Source organism: Eretmochelys imbricata, chromosome 24 (genome assembly GCF_965152235.1).
Source record: "Eretmochelys imbricata isolate rEreImb1 chromosome 24, rEreImb1.hap1, whole genome shotgun sequence".
NCBI lineage: Eukaryota > Metazoa > Chordata > Testudines > Cheloniidae > Eretmochelys > Eretmochelys imbricata.
Genome location: NC_135595.1, coordinates 9,209,095 through 9,223,357, shown reverse-complemented (window position 1 = coordinate 9,223,357; position 14,263 = coordinate 9,209,095). Strand labels below are relative to the sequence as shown.

Below are 14,263 nucleotides of genomic sequence, written 5' to 3'. Positions count from 1 at the left end.
CAGACTAGGGTTCTTTTCTTGGCTCTGTTGAGCGACCTTGGGCAAGTCTCTGTGCCTCAGTTTCTCCTACCCCGTGTGACTTTTCCGTTTAGCTCATATGCTCTTTGGGGCATGGATTCTGTTACCATGGGTTAGGTACAGAGCTATTGAGGCACCTAGTGGCAGTAACAAGCAGGGCCTTTTCTCAGTCCAACCTTATGAGTTTATACAGCATCTCGTGCCATGGGGCCCTGATCTCAGCTGGCCTCAGGCCAAGGGTGGCCAACCTGAGCTCCAGAGCCCCATGTGGCTCCTTGTATAGGCACCGACTCTGGAAAGTTGGAGCCTGTAGCTCAAGTCCCAATGTGCTGGGTGGTGCTCACTGCTCGACCCCTGGCTCTGCCACAGGCCCTGCCCCGACTCCACCCTTTCCCACCCCCTCCCCTAAGCCTGCCGTGCCCTCACTCCCCCCCCCCCCCCAGAGCATGCTGCAAAACAACTGATGGAACAGCTGATTGGGAGGGAGGGGGAGCTGCGGATTGGCGGGGCTGCGGGGGGCTGCTGGGGGGCTGCTGATATATTACTGTGGCTCTTTGGCAATGTTCATTGGTAAATTCTGGCTCCTTCTCAGGCTGGCCACCCCTGCTCTAGGCGCTATCATGATACTAACCCTTGCCTGCCTGTGCTGGGTTGGAAAACAGTTTAAAAACAGCCCCCTCTTCGTAAAATCAAAACTTGTGCAAGCCTAATTCAACCACGCACCCACCGCTTCTTTATACCATACGTTGGGCTTGGTTAGATGTTCACAGGTTTTCCCAGGGCTAGGAATAGAGCCGGGAGGGAAGGGGACACGTGGCCAGTGTGTTGCTCTTGTACAACCTAGTGAAGTCGGTGGCAGCAGGAGGTGCCGCACGATGGACGCTCACGTGACCTGTGTTTGCTTTTCTCCCCCGCCCCCCAGGTGTGCACGACCTGTCCCATGATGATGCCCAATCCCTGCAGCTTTAACGCTCATCAACGGATGCACAAAAACCGACCCCCTCACGTGTGCCCTGAGTGCGGCGGGAACTTCCTCTTGGCGAACTTCGAGGCCCACCTGAAGGAGGCCTGCCTGCACTTCTCCAGGAGGGTGGGGTACAGGTACGACGCTGCAGCTCTGCCATGCTTTCAGCTTCATTACATGACACCAGGAGCTACGCGGGTCTCAACTTTGGCAGCATAAACCGGTATCAGGGGCTTGTGATCACCCTGGCCTTCCCGCAGGGCTGGGGATGGGTCCTGACTCGGTCCCAGCTAGGTAGGAGTAGCCTGGAGGGGTCCCAGTCAGGTTAAGTTGAGAAGCACGGGGCTAGCCCGATGACACAGGCTTTGGGGGGCAGATGCCACAGGGAAAGGTTTCCGTGCAGATTCTTTCTGCTTGGCTCGGTCACTGGTGCAAAGTGGAGGATGAACTATCAGCTTTGCTTCCTTCTTCGGGCTGTCATCCGTTCAACTGCTGATGAAGAATTTTCCTGTTGCTGTAAGAAGGGGCAAGAGCTCCTAGGTGAGCAGTTCAAATCCATCCCTGGTTGGCTGTAACTGAGACGTGTGATGGCTGGTGGCCATGTGAAATTAGGGGGTTTGGAGGGATGGGGTGAGGCTCATCCCAGTTCTTTCTGGGCAGATGTCCACAGCATGCCCCACCGTCTTAACTGGCACAAACTGGCCCCTGGGATTATCAATCTCAACAGAGGCCAAGGAGTGAATGGTGGTGGAGCCTGGCCCTTCTGGGTCAGGGCTGAGACACCACGGCAGGCCGACTGTTGGCAGGAACCTGACTCATCCCGTGGTGCACCTGGCCTGTTAATAAAGAAGCCTTCTGGATCCAGGATTGCCAGCCGGTCTCCTGTTGCCAGCAGCTAGGAGAAGGATGCTCCAGCGGTTAGGACTCGAGACCTGTTCAGTTCCCTGTTCTGCCACAAAACCCCTTGTGTGACCTTGGCCAAGTCAGCCTCTGTGGCCCATCTGTACAATATGGTGAATAGCCCTGCCCTGCCTTGCCTCACAGGGGTGTTCTGAGGGTAGACGGCAAGTTTAAAACAAACATAAGGAAGAACTTCACACAATGCATAGTTAACCTGTGGAACTCATTGCAGGGGGATGTTGTGAAGGCAAAAATCTGACTGGGTTCAAAAAAGAACTAGATAAGTTCCTGGAGGATAGGTCCATCAACAACTGTTAGCCAAGGTGGTCAGGGATGCAACCCCCTGCCCTGGGTGTTCCTAAACCTTCAACTGCCAGAAGCTGGGACTGGACAACAGGGGATGGATCATTTGATAATTGCCCTGTACTGTTCATTGACTTTGAAGCACCTGGCCCTGGCCACTGTTGGAAATGGGATGCTGGGCTAGATGGACCCTTGGTCTGACCCAGTCGGGCCGTTCTTAAAAATACGTTACAGATTGTGAAGCGGTTTGAGGAAAGCACTGTCTGAGAAATAGGTGGTATTTTTATTCCATGCACATCAATTATCTTCAGCAGAACTCAGAACTGGTGCTGTTTCCTGCTCTCTCCCTCTTTGAACAGTTTCCTGTACCCTGCGGGAAGGATCCAAAATGCTCTAGTGAGTCAGCCCGTTCCTGGGCAGTAACGCAGGCTCTCTGGGGCAGAGATCTCGCAGCAGAGAAGTGCAGCTGGCTGCAGACAAGCAGCTTGTGGGAACGTCCCTGTATTCGTCCGATCGTTTCCAAGTAGAAATCTGTTAGACTGCTTTTGTCTTGAAAGTCTCTCTCTGCCTGTAGGGCCACATGTCTCACTCCCAGCAGGGCTGATTTTGATCCCGCCCCTGTGTATCTCTTCGGGTTCCTCTGTAAGCACAGTGATCAGATAGGAATGCATTAGCTGACTGTACTGAGTAGCTGTCCCCTGCTCTTACTCTGTTAACCATTAGACAGTGACCCCCACCGAAGGGCTAAAATCCGGGTCGGGGGGAGAGGTGGACCAAAGAGCAGCAGATGCACTTGCCTCTAGAAAGTGGCAAAGGAATTCCAACTGGGCACATTCCACTAAGCCTGCTTTGAACTCTGCCAGCGCATAGCCCAGCGTGGGCCATCTTTGCTCACTGGTACGGGGGGGGAGGGGGCGTGGGAGGGGAGTCCCAGACCTATTCCTGCCTCCTTACCGTGTGTTCTTGCCTCCAGGTGCCCCAGTTGCGCCGTGGTGTTCGGAGGGGTGAATTCCATTAAGTCCCACATCCAGACCTCGCACTGCGAGGTTTTCCACAAGTGCCCGATCTGCCCCATGGCGTTCAAGTCGGCCCCGAGCGCCCATGCTCATATCTACACGCAGCACCCGGGGTTCAGCAATCAGCAGTCCAAGTAAGTAACCTCAGCCGGGTACCACCGCGAGCTGGGATCTGGGGAACAGACCCCGGGTCCCACCCGGTCAATAGCTGGAGCGGGGAAACTTCTGAGGAAAACTCTCTGGTGCTCCGGGAGGGAATGGAGGAAAGACTGTTCCTCAATAAGTACAGTCGCTAGGAGCACACTGCTGTTCAGGCCGCTGCCTGTCAGATGGGAGGGAAAACCAGAGGCCCTGACAACTTGTCATTAAAGAGCCCACGGTGTGTTTTGCAAAACTAGACAGTGCTCAGCCTGATCTGGAGAGCGGCAGCAGCTCTTGAGTTTACAGCACAGGACTCCTGGGTTCTGTTTCTACCCCTAAGATCAGGTCCACACTCAAAAGTTAGGTCAACCCAGCTATGGTGCTCAGGGGTGTGAAAAATCCACATTACTGAGCTACGTAGTTAAGCTGACCTGACCCCAGCGTAGACAGTGCAAGAGCGATGGAAGAATTCTTCTGTCCACCTAGCTACCACCTCTCCGGGATGCAGATTAACTACGAGTCCTCCTGTCGCTGTAGGGAGGATCTACACTGAAGCACTGTGTTAGGGGGCTTATTCCTTCACCCACTTACTTCCCTGGTCCTTCTCACATGAACAGAGAGCAACAATACCCAAAGTCCAAAGGTGCAAACAATTCAATGTTTATTGGGGTGAACTTTTAGCAAGCATGATTCCAGTTTCCTTCCTTAGTGTTCCCCCTTCCCAGCTCTGACACCACAGATCCTTACCTGTGTCCCTGTTCCCATTCCCCCCCCTTAGCAAAACATGATTCCAATTTACACCCCCCATTCCCTGTTCCCATTTTCCCCACTCACTTCCTGATTCCTGACTAACATCACCTCTCCTACTATAGCAGACTATATAGTAAAACTTGAGTTCTGCTTTGCTATACCTTAACCAATCCTAACATGATTATTTAACCAATTATATCCCACCACCTTAATTAGTTTACACCCAGCAAAATTAATTATACAGCAGACAGAAACAATCACAGAACCAGACAGACTATACGGACAAACAATAGGGAAATGGGGACTACAGTGATAGAACAACAAAGAAATGAGGATTTCACATCCCAGCTATTGATAAGTGAGTTCTTGCCAGACAGGATGCTATCAAACTAAGTTTCCTTTTACATCTTCTAGGCACTTCCCTTTCTCTGGAGGCGATAGGCATTATCAGGACAGGATTGTATCCTAACAGCCCAATAGCACCTTCTTTCAATGTGACTGGTTTGGGATGTGAGGATGTGACCGGCCGCTTCCCAGCTTATGGCTGCCTCTGCTGCTTAGCCAAAGGCCTTAGCCTAAGAACAGGGCCTCAGACTGTCACAGTAAGAGAAGGCCCTTAGACCGGCAGACAGTGATTTTGATTCTTACCTAGTTATTTACACCTCTAGAACTAGCTAAGTGATAAGAATACACCTAAATTAGAGTAGAGGCCTTTACAGACAGGCCTAAAGATCTATATCCTAACACACTGGTGGCGCTGTACTGTTTCCAGTGTAGACAAGCCCCAAGTCACTTGCGGGTGGCCCAAGGCAGCCACTCAACTTTAGCTTTTTTGTGGCTCTGTCTGTAAAATGGGTCTAAATACATCAGGGCTTGGAGGTTGAGTGGTAACGAGAAGAAAGTGCTTTGAGATCCTTGGATGAAAGGTGCTAGATAAGAACTCTGTTAGAGAGTCTCTCTCCCTACCCAGCACTCTGCTGCCCTCCATCAGAGGAGCTAAAAATAATCTGAAACTTTCCTCAGGGTAGGTCAGCTGGATCTGTGCTTCCCTTTGGAAGCACACAGTGTCCGCCATTCTCCAGTGTGCTGCTGAGATTCGGGGAAACAACTCAAGAGATTGAATTATCTTTAATGAGCAGCGTGGCCTGGTGGGCAGGATGTTGGCCCAGGACTTGGAGACCCAAATTCTATCCCCACCTCTGCCACTGAGCAACTGGGTGACCTTGGGCAAGTCACTTCCGCTCTGACTCTGTCTTAGATTGTCAGCCCTTTGGGACAGGCGCTGTCTATACAGCACCTAGCATTATGGGGCCCTGATCTCAGCTGGCCCCTAGTATGTAAATAATATTCCTTGGGGGGCTTTCATGTTTGAACCAAATTCAGAGAAACTTACATTGATTATTTCTAACCCGCCTCTCCTCTTCTCTCCCCCCCCCCCCGCCCCAATTTTAAGGATGATTTACAAATGTGCAATGTGTGACACAGTCTTTACCCACAAGCCCCTGCTCTCCTCTCACTTTGACCAACACCTGCTCAACCAGAGGGTCAGCGTTTTTAAGTGTCCCGACTGCCCGCTGCTCTTCGCCCAGAAACGCACCATGCTGGAACATCTGAAGGTGAGTCAGGCACTGGGGCCCCGTTTACTAGAGAGGTAGGTGAGATCTGAGTAGGAACCCCCTGAGCGCTATTCCCTGACACCCTCTGTCCTTGAGCAAGTCACTCCCTCCCCGTGCCTCAGTTTCCCCACATGTAAAGTGGGGATGATCCTAACCATGTTGCGGAGCTGCCACAATGCTGCTGTTCACTGAAGACCCAGCTTTCCACAGGCCTAGCCTGGACGTTCTCCGTCTGGCAGGGCAGTGTGTTGGTGCCCGGATGTGTTCAGCTGTCTTTAGCGGGACGCTACCTGCACTGGGATTGGCCTGTGAACCAGCTCAGGCCTGTATCTGTGTGCTGGTCCCTAGAGGCCTGTGTAACTGGTTTTAGTATTTGTCAGGCTAGCCCTTTCCAGTACGTTCATAGATGATTAGTTCTTTGGGACAAGGACTGCCTCTTCGGTGTCTGTACGTGTCTGTCTAGCACAGGGGTGCCCTGATCAGGGCCACTGAGTGCTGCTGCCATCTCGTGCAGTGCTAGGAACGCTCTCGCTCTCACTGACTTGTCCACCTCTTGCCTTTCCCCATCCCGGAGCGTAGCTGCCGGCTTGCGTGGGGCTAATGGGAGTCTCAGGCTTCCAGATGCAAGCTGATGGCCTTGGAGGGGAAGGGGGAAAACATGTCTGTCCTCTCCAGCATGGCAGAGTTGGGGGAAGACTGGCTGCCTTCCCCCCGGTATCGCTGCATGGCATGGGCTGCTGCCGGAACCCGGATCCGAGCCTTGTCAGGCTGATGCCCCTGTCTGTGTCTTACAGAATACTCACCAGCCACAGAAACCCAAGGAGGATCTCACCAAGAAGCCGGTCGCCCTGCTCACCCCCAAGGAGGAGCCCGTGGAAGCACCGGTCTCCAAGATATCTGAGTCCTCGTCCTCATCCTCGGAGGAAGACGAGCCGCCCAGCTCCCCAGAGCTGCGCAAGGCAAAGCGGACCCGCTTTCAGCGCAAGACGGATGCGAGCAAGTCGAAAAGCAGCGGCTGGACGTGCGGGATGTGTCACTCCTGGTTCCCGGAGAGGGACGAGTATGTGTCACACATGAAGAAGGATCACGGGAAGGTGAGAAGGAATCCCAGGGCGATTGCTGGCCCAATGGGAGGAGAGCTGGTGGAGTTTATCCACTGGGAACCTGGCCCTGTTGGAACACTGAGGTGGTAGGGAAGGCAGTGTTTTGTATATTGTACAGAACAGAGGCCTGCAGATTGGGATTCCTGGGGTCCGTTCCTGGCTGGGGCAGGCTGTGTTGTCTAATGGTTACAGCAGGAGAGTTGGGTCTCCTGGTTCTGTTCCTGACTTGCTGCGTCACCTTGGCAAGCGACCCATTCTCTGTGCCTCAGTTTCCCCACCCAATAAAAGCGCCATGCAATGGGAGAAGGGGCCATCTCGAGAATGAGTTGACACAATGGCAGGGCATGTGGCATGACCTGTTCTCTTGCTTCTTCCAGTCAGTGAAGAAGTTCCCGTGTCGTCTGTGCGAGCGTTCGTTTTGCTCCGCCCCCAGCCTCCGGAGACACGTGCGAGTGAACCACGAGGGGATCAAGCGAGTCTATCCCTGCCGGTACCGAGCAGCCTCCGTGCCTTCTGGTTTCGAGGGGTGAAAGCGAACTAGCTCACCCCTCCCTTCCATCCGAAGCTCGGGGTGGGAGGTGTTCATGCAGTCCGCAAGACTGTCAGAGCTGGGGGAGGTGGGGAGCTCGGACTCCTGGGGATCTAGTCTCAGCTCCAGAAGGGGTCGGACTCCTGAGTTTCCTGCCCTGCTGTTGGGGAGAGAGTGTGCTGTAGTGGTTAGAACAGGGGACTAGGAGTCGGGACTCCTGGGTTCTAGGCCTGGTTTTGCCACTGCCTTACTGTGTGACCTCTGGGTAGGTAACCTCACCTCTCCAAGCCAGTTTCCCTGTGGGAAGTGGGCTTGACGCCCACAGAGCGCTTTGAGATGGAAGCAGTAGACCAGGTCTAGGGGTCGTCTGTTGTTCACCTCCACCTCCAGTGGGCGAGGTGCCGGGGAGCCTCATTCCCTCCCTGGCTCTGGTCCCTCCCAGGTACTGCACCGAAGGCAAACGCACCTTCAGCAGCCGGCTGATCCTGGAGAAGCACATTCAGGTGCGGCACGGGATAAAGGTGACCGACCAGACCAAGAGCCAAGAGGTCGTCATTGCCCGGATGGGACCCGGAAGCTTGCAGGTACAGGGCCGATGGCTGCAAGGATGGACGCTCGCAGCTGTGAGAGAGTGGGGGCGGAGGGGTTAAAATAACTTACAATCAATGCAGCCACTTCTCGGGGGGAACATGGCTGCCATTAGAACAACCCACAGCAACGTAGTGCAATAGGGCAGGGCAGGAAGCAAAGAATCTCGTCTCCAGGGGGGTTTTACAGAGGTAGAAGGTCGCTGGGCGCTAGCAGGACGGCTATGGGACTCCTCCCTCAGCACCGTTCCCGCTAGTGCATGAATCCTGGCCCGGCCCCAGCTGAATTGCCAGCACTGCTTTGTGCGGTGCCCGGGCGTTTGGCTGGCGGTCTCCTGTCTGACTGGTAGGCTTGAAAGGCCGGCGGCAGCAGGGAAGCCAGGGCGGCTGCGCTTCAGAGCGGAGGCTGTGGCGTGAGTGTATTTAGGCCAAGGAGCGGATGCGGGCGGGGCTGAGTCCGCTGCCAGGGCTGGCTGATCCTGTGTTGGGATTTTCATCCAGCCAGAGATCTTGCAGCTAGAAGGGAGCCAAAGAATCATCTTGTCTGAGCTCCTTGGAGCTGCTCCTGTCCCCTGCCGCGCGTGGGGCAGGCCTTTGTCTGGCACAGGCAGTTTAAGCACACAGGGCCCAGGCCCTGCCCAGCGTTAGGGGTCAAGCCTCTCCAAACTCCTCCCCCCAGGTGTCCAGCAGGAAGCGGAAGCTCTCCTCGGACGAGGGCGATTCGTGTAGCGAGGAGCCGGACAGCACCACGCCACCTTCCAAGAACCCCAAGGTGGACCGCAAAGCCCCCTTCCGCTGCCGCAAGTGTGGCTACGTGGCTTGCAGCGCGGCCGAGTTCCAGGAGCACATCCCCCAGCACAGGACAGACGAGAGCTCCCACCAGTGCCGGGAGTGCGGCCTCTGCTTCACCTCCCAGGTCTCTCTCAACCGCCACCGCTTCATCACCCACAAGAAGAAGAAGGGGGCGGGGGAGGTGGAGGAGCCCAGCCCCCGCAGCGGCCACGAGGGAGGGGCCCAGCGCTCGGCCGACGGTAAACTCGTGTGCAAGGTGTGCGGGAAGTGCTTTGACACTCAGCTCAACCTGAAGACGCACTTCCGCACCCATGGCATGGCCTTCATCAGAGCCAGGCAGAACGTGAGCCCCGAGAACTAGGTGCGAGGGAGAGGGCAGTGTGTGTATATAATCTCTGCACAGAGCTTGTAGGGCCGGCTCCCAGCTGGGCCTCCCCTCTCTGTGCACCGTTTCAGTACGTAGGTTGGATATGTAAGCTGTGAAGAGAAACGAGATCCTTATTTATAAACCTAGAGGAATGTCGGACGGATCCGCTCTCTGGCTTCTCTCGGTTGCTGGCCCGGCTGAGCCCAACGCGAGGTGGGGAATTGGGCTGGTTTACAGTGTAGGGAAGCAACAGGTCTAGCCTAGCTCCGAGACTACACAGGCAAGCAAACGGTTCGTATGCTGCTCTGAATGATAACGAGGGATGCGGCCTGCTCTGTATGCGAGCACGTGTTCAGATTGTCGAGGGCGGTGGCTTCCCCTCATTGGATCAGGGAAGTTAGTCGTCCCTACCCAGCGTGGTCTGTAGCCCAGGGAGCTGTCTCCCAGCTCAGAGGGCAGGGCTCCGGTGCCAGGATGTCACACCTTTCCTGAGCCCTGTTTCTGCTCTTTCTGGTGGGAGCTTCCCCCGTTTACTGGGAGCATGCCTCTGCCGCATTCGGACTTGTCCGAAGGGAGGCCTTTCTCTCCAGGAGCGCTGATGTGGGGGAAGCCCCCAGCCGCTGCCCAGGATAGGGGACTGGCTGGGATGTTCACAGCAGGATCCAACTTTTGGGGGTTTCTTTTTTTTTTTTTTTTTTTTTAGTAATGTTGCTTATTTTGTATTTTCATCTGGAGCTCCGGGAAGAAATCTTGACCTGACTCTCGGGTAGTTGCCTGGGATCTTAACTGACAGCATCGATCCGAGTTTTCGTGGTTTGTTCACTAACTATATTCACCCACTGAATGCATGTGTCATGAATCCTCTTCACAGGTTCACTTGCACTAACTTAATGCGATTCTGGGTTTTGTACTAACTGAAATATCTGTACAGGGTTGACGGCTGCAAGTGGCCTGAATTTAAAAGGAAACATTTGGCTATTAAGCTGCAGGTGACAGAGCTGCACAACTCTGTGTGTGTGTGTGTGTTTGTGTGTGTGTTTGTGTCTTGAAAATGAAAGCAATAACCTCAGGAAGTGAGGTCTGGCAGGGAAATGGACCGAGAGCCAGAGCAGTGCAGTTAACCCTGCATGTACTATATAAAGGGTGTCTGAGAAGCCAGAAACAGTTTAGTTTGATCCTTGCCTACCTCCCAAGGCCATCCCTCGAAACCACAGAGGGGTGATTCGTCCTGATTAAGTTTTCCCCCACCCCCTTGCTAGCGTTTGTAATGGTCTCTGCTTGTGAGTTCTTCTCTCTTTACCAAAAAATGAACCAAGTTATCAGCAAATACTAAATCTCTTTACAGCTGTGAGGGTCAAAGAACAGTTGATCAAAAACAGAGATTTTGTTGCAGGTGGGGATTTTATTTTGGGGCGGGGGGGGGAGAGAATCGGCACCCAAAAGGATGCACCCGGACCCCCCTTCCCCCAGGTCTTATTGGTTGAGAGCTGGGCTTTAATCTTATCGGTGGGATGAGGTGGAACTTCATGGGCCCCTGATCTCTGCTGCTGCTTGGAAATGCTGTTTGCCCAGAATCTGGTAACAGAAGAGGGTAGCAACCCCATTTCCTTGCTTGGGGCTGCCAGGAGAACTTGGATCTTGAATCCAAGGGAGTTGAGAGAGTCTGTTCAAAGTACCTCTGCCAGGGTTTTCCAACCTACCACGTCCTTAAAGTCCCAGCTGGTTGTAAATAACCAGGGTAACTTAGAGGGTAAGAGAACGTGCTTTGTTAGAAGCAGAAGGGGAAACCAAACCCTCTTTTAAAAAAAAATTATGCAGAATTCAGTTCTTAGATTAACTTAGATGCTTTCATATGCGCACACACAGGCCCGTTGGCTGCAGCGGTGGGCTCTGCCTGTTGTACCGGTACACACTTAAATCATGGCAGCTGGCATTGCAACCTCTGCAGGGCCTCGATCCAAGATCTGCAGGGAAAACCCCACTCCAGGCCATGTCCATTGATCAGAGCAAGCACTGCCCTGAAACTCACCCTTTGGGTTCAGCTTTCATCTCTTCTCTCTCCCCCTCCCCCCACACACACTTTGGGTTCTGGGTCCCTCATCTGCCAGTGCAGCACCTACCACCTCACCGATAGCACATTCCTAGACCCCATGACCAAGATCACAGCCAAGGTAAGGGCTCAGACGCATCTTAATAGCAGGTTTGGACTGTCCTTACTGCAGCAGCATCCACGAGAATTTTCAAAATTTGTGCAAATGGCTGCATCCTTAAATCATGTTTGGAAAAACGATTTCAACTTGTTTCGTTTGTTGCTTTGGCTTCTGTGCTTCAATTAGGGTGTTGTGTGAGTAATTATTTCGGTGACTTTGGGGTTTTTTTTTTCCATGGTGAATAACTCTGAAACTGTAAAAAGTTCTGTAACATACACTAAAAAAGAGCTACTGTTGTGATTTATTTTTTCTTGTTTAGGAACAAGGATTTGCTGGTTTTAAGTTCAATGGGATAAACTTTCTTCCCCCTCCGAAGACGGTTTGGTTGAAAGGAACAAATGCGGCGGTGGTTGTTTTTTAATTCATAGTAAACAATTTTTTTTGGATCCAACTGCATGTTTATGCAGCAGCATGTGGGGTTTTTAAAAACCTCAAACCTTTCACTGTATAAACCTGCAATCCAATATTCCCAACGCTTGTTGTTACAACCTGCTTTCCGTCACGGTCAGCAGTGGAGTGGTAACTGTGTGTAAGCCATTAAGTTCCACTGGCAAGAGTAACCAAGCTGAAATGAAGGTAACTACATATTTTAAATTTCCTCCCAGTTTTTTGCTTTGTCTTAACTGTTTCTTCTCCCACCCCCCACCCTGAAAACCCTACACTTTTTTTAAAAAAAAATGTATTCGCTTGGAGCTGTGAAAGTGTAAATGCTGTTCAATAATATAGACGAACCTAAAGTTTCTACAGTTTTAGAGAAGAAGATAAACAAATTGCTTTGTAATCTTTGGTGATTTTATTTCCCATGCACTTCAGTGCCTTTAGATTGACTTCTGTTTTTAAAAAAAGTGACTGCATTTTGTTTTTAGAGGGGGTTTGTGAACTGATTATGCTACATTAAAAATATGGGCACTGCAAAAGGCTCTCAGGTATTCTTTATTCTTGTAGTAATAATGCAATTAAAACTTTTAGTGGTTTAACTTCTGCTGTACATTGTGTTAATTAAATGGTTGCCACAGTTTTAACTAGAGACAGTCATGTTCAGTGGAGTTTGTTTGGGGGCCTGGTTCCGCAGCCGGTTCTAGGTCGAAATGTGGTTATACCCCTGTCTGGTGTGTGTCACATGGCCTGGGTACCAAATGGCTCACGGCCACAGTGGCTTAGTTTGTGTTGTATTAAGGCATAGAGTGGAGGACAGTCTTACCTCTTAACATCCCTCCAGGTTCTTATGTAGTGAGTTATCTGATGGCAACACGGTAATCTTGCAAAGACCATATTTGCCTGGCAATAAGGGTTTAAAAATTGCATCTTTTTGTACAGGCTGCAGGATCTCCCAGTGAGCAGCGGTACAGTAAAAGGAGGGATAAACTTGCCTGCAAGAAAGTAGGTGTGCTTTTTAAGGGCTAGCACAGCAGCTTGCTATAAAGGCCAGCGTTCCCTCTATGCTATTACTGTTGATCTAGTGGAAATTGGATTTGAACGCCTGGTGCATCGCCAGCTGCAGAGCAATTACGCTGACTTTCGTCACCAGGGCAAGGCTCAGCTGAGCTGTTAAAGACTCTAATTGCAGGGTTTTTTTGAAACTTCCCCCTTTAACCCAGGTATGTGGCATTTGCACTGTCTGCATGGCCAAATGTAGTCGATAGATGTGGTCCCAGAGGGCTGGGACAGGTTGCGTATGAAGCTGGATGAAAGGTGGTGCAGGTTCCTTTAGACAGCACTTTATTACCGGGAGGCGGAGGGAGATGTTGTTGGAACGTCTACAAGCTGCTGTCTTTGGTTTTTACAGCATAGACAAAACTAGAGGATTTATGCTGTCCGGGATTGAGCTGAGGAAGAGGCTCGTTAAAGTCTCTCTTTCAGACACATAACGGGGTAGGAAACTTGAATGGGCGGCTGGACACTTGGGGAAGAAGCTCCCTGCAGTCTCAGCAAAGAGGAAATGATGAGATGAGAACAATACTGCCTTTTAAAACACACATGGCTGTGGCTGGAGCAGTGTCCATTTCCCCTGACATAGGCTTCAGCATAGGCCCTTTTAGTGTCAGGGACTTGGAGCTCTTCTGTTACTGAACCGGCCAGTTCTGCCATCCACTTGCTGTTGCCTTTGTTTGAAGGGAAAACTCATTCCACTATTTACCTAGGGTTTTAGGAGCATCTGAGTCTTCCAAGGGAATGGAGGGGACACCTCCCTGCTGGGTAAGGTAAAAAACACATCACATCAGCTGAACTTAACCCGGGAAACCTGCTCTTCGATGAGTTTCCTGTGTCCTCCTGTGCCTGCCAAAATGGTGCACTTGATTACCTGGTAGTTTTTCTTCAGTAGTAACTATTAACGAAGAGGAATTGTAGGGTTTCAAGGAAATCGCTTTAAGGTAGCCAAGCAGCCTGCTGGCCTTGTCCAATAACAGTTGAGAAGATTTGGCTCTCCAGTTCCAGCATAAAATGGGAGCCAATGAATACCAACAAAGCGAGCAAGCCTCATCGATGTTCATCTATGAGTTAAAAATCTGCAGCTGTTTTTGAAAGCAGCACAGAGGTTAGTGTAGAAAATAAACTATCAATTTATTCTTTTTATACAGTTGAGGAAGGAGATTTTTTTTTTTTACCCTGCACAACAAGACCGAGAAGCTGGTCTTGTCCCGCTGAGTCCAAGCAGTGGGTGCTGGTTCCTGAGAAGAGATGCCCAATGCCTGCCAAGGTGCTCCTCGGTCAGGAGGACAGGCAGGCTTACCTGCCTCCTCCGCCGTGCACCCCAGAGCAGAAGAAAGACAAAACGCTGATGGGAGGGCTAAGACCTCAGAGGAAGAGAGCTCTCAACATGATCCAGTCGTCGTCCTCCCACTCAATTGCTTTAAATTAGTGGCCTCAATTGAGCCCTGCAGCAATGTATAATCCAGGAGCAAGGCTGATTGATGCTGTTCCCCTTTGGGTCCTGCAGACATATCTCTTCCCTCCTAGGTTCCCGGG

The 14,263-nt window shown here is 51.9% G+C and overlaps 1 protein-coding gene across 1 annotated transcript in view; it reads left to right on the top strand.

Moving 5' to 3' along the window:
- ZNF687 (zinc finger protein 687) overlaps window positions 1–12,273 on the top strand; it is a 50,977-nt gene extending 38,704 nt beyond the window's left edge. Inside the window, exons 3-9 of the mRNA XM_077841013.1 lie at window positions 941–1,119; window positions 3,159–3,335; window positions 5,546–5,708; window positions 6,503–6,802; window positions 7,189–7,301; window positions 7,783–7,924; window positions 8,607–12,273. Coding sequence (XP_077697139.1) covers window positions 941–1,119; window positions 3,159–3,335; window positions 5,546–5,708; window positions 6,503–6,802; window positions 7,189–7,301; window positions 7,783–7,924; window positions 8,607–9,080 — 1,548 coding nt within the window. The 3' untranslated portion in view covers window positions 9,081–12,273. The remainder of the gene's footprint in view (window positions 1–940; window positions 1,120–3,158; window positions 3,336–5,545; window positions 5,709–6,502; window positions 6,803–7,188; window positions 7,302–7,782; window positions 7,925–8,606) is intronic.
- The last annotated feature ends 1,990 nt before the right edge of the window (window positions 12,274–14,263 follow it).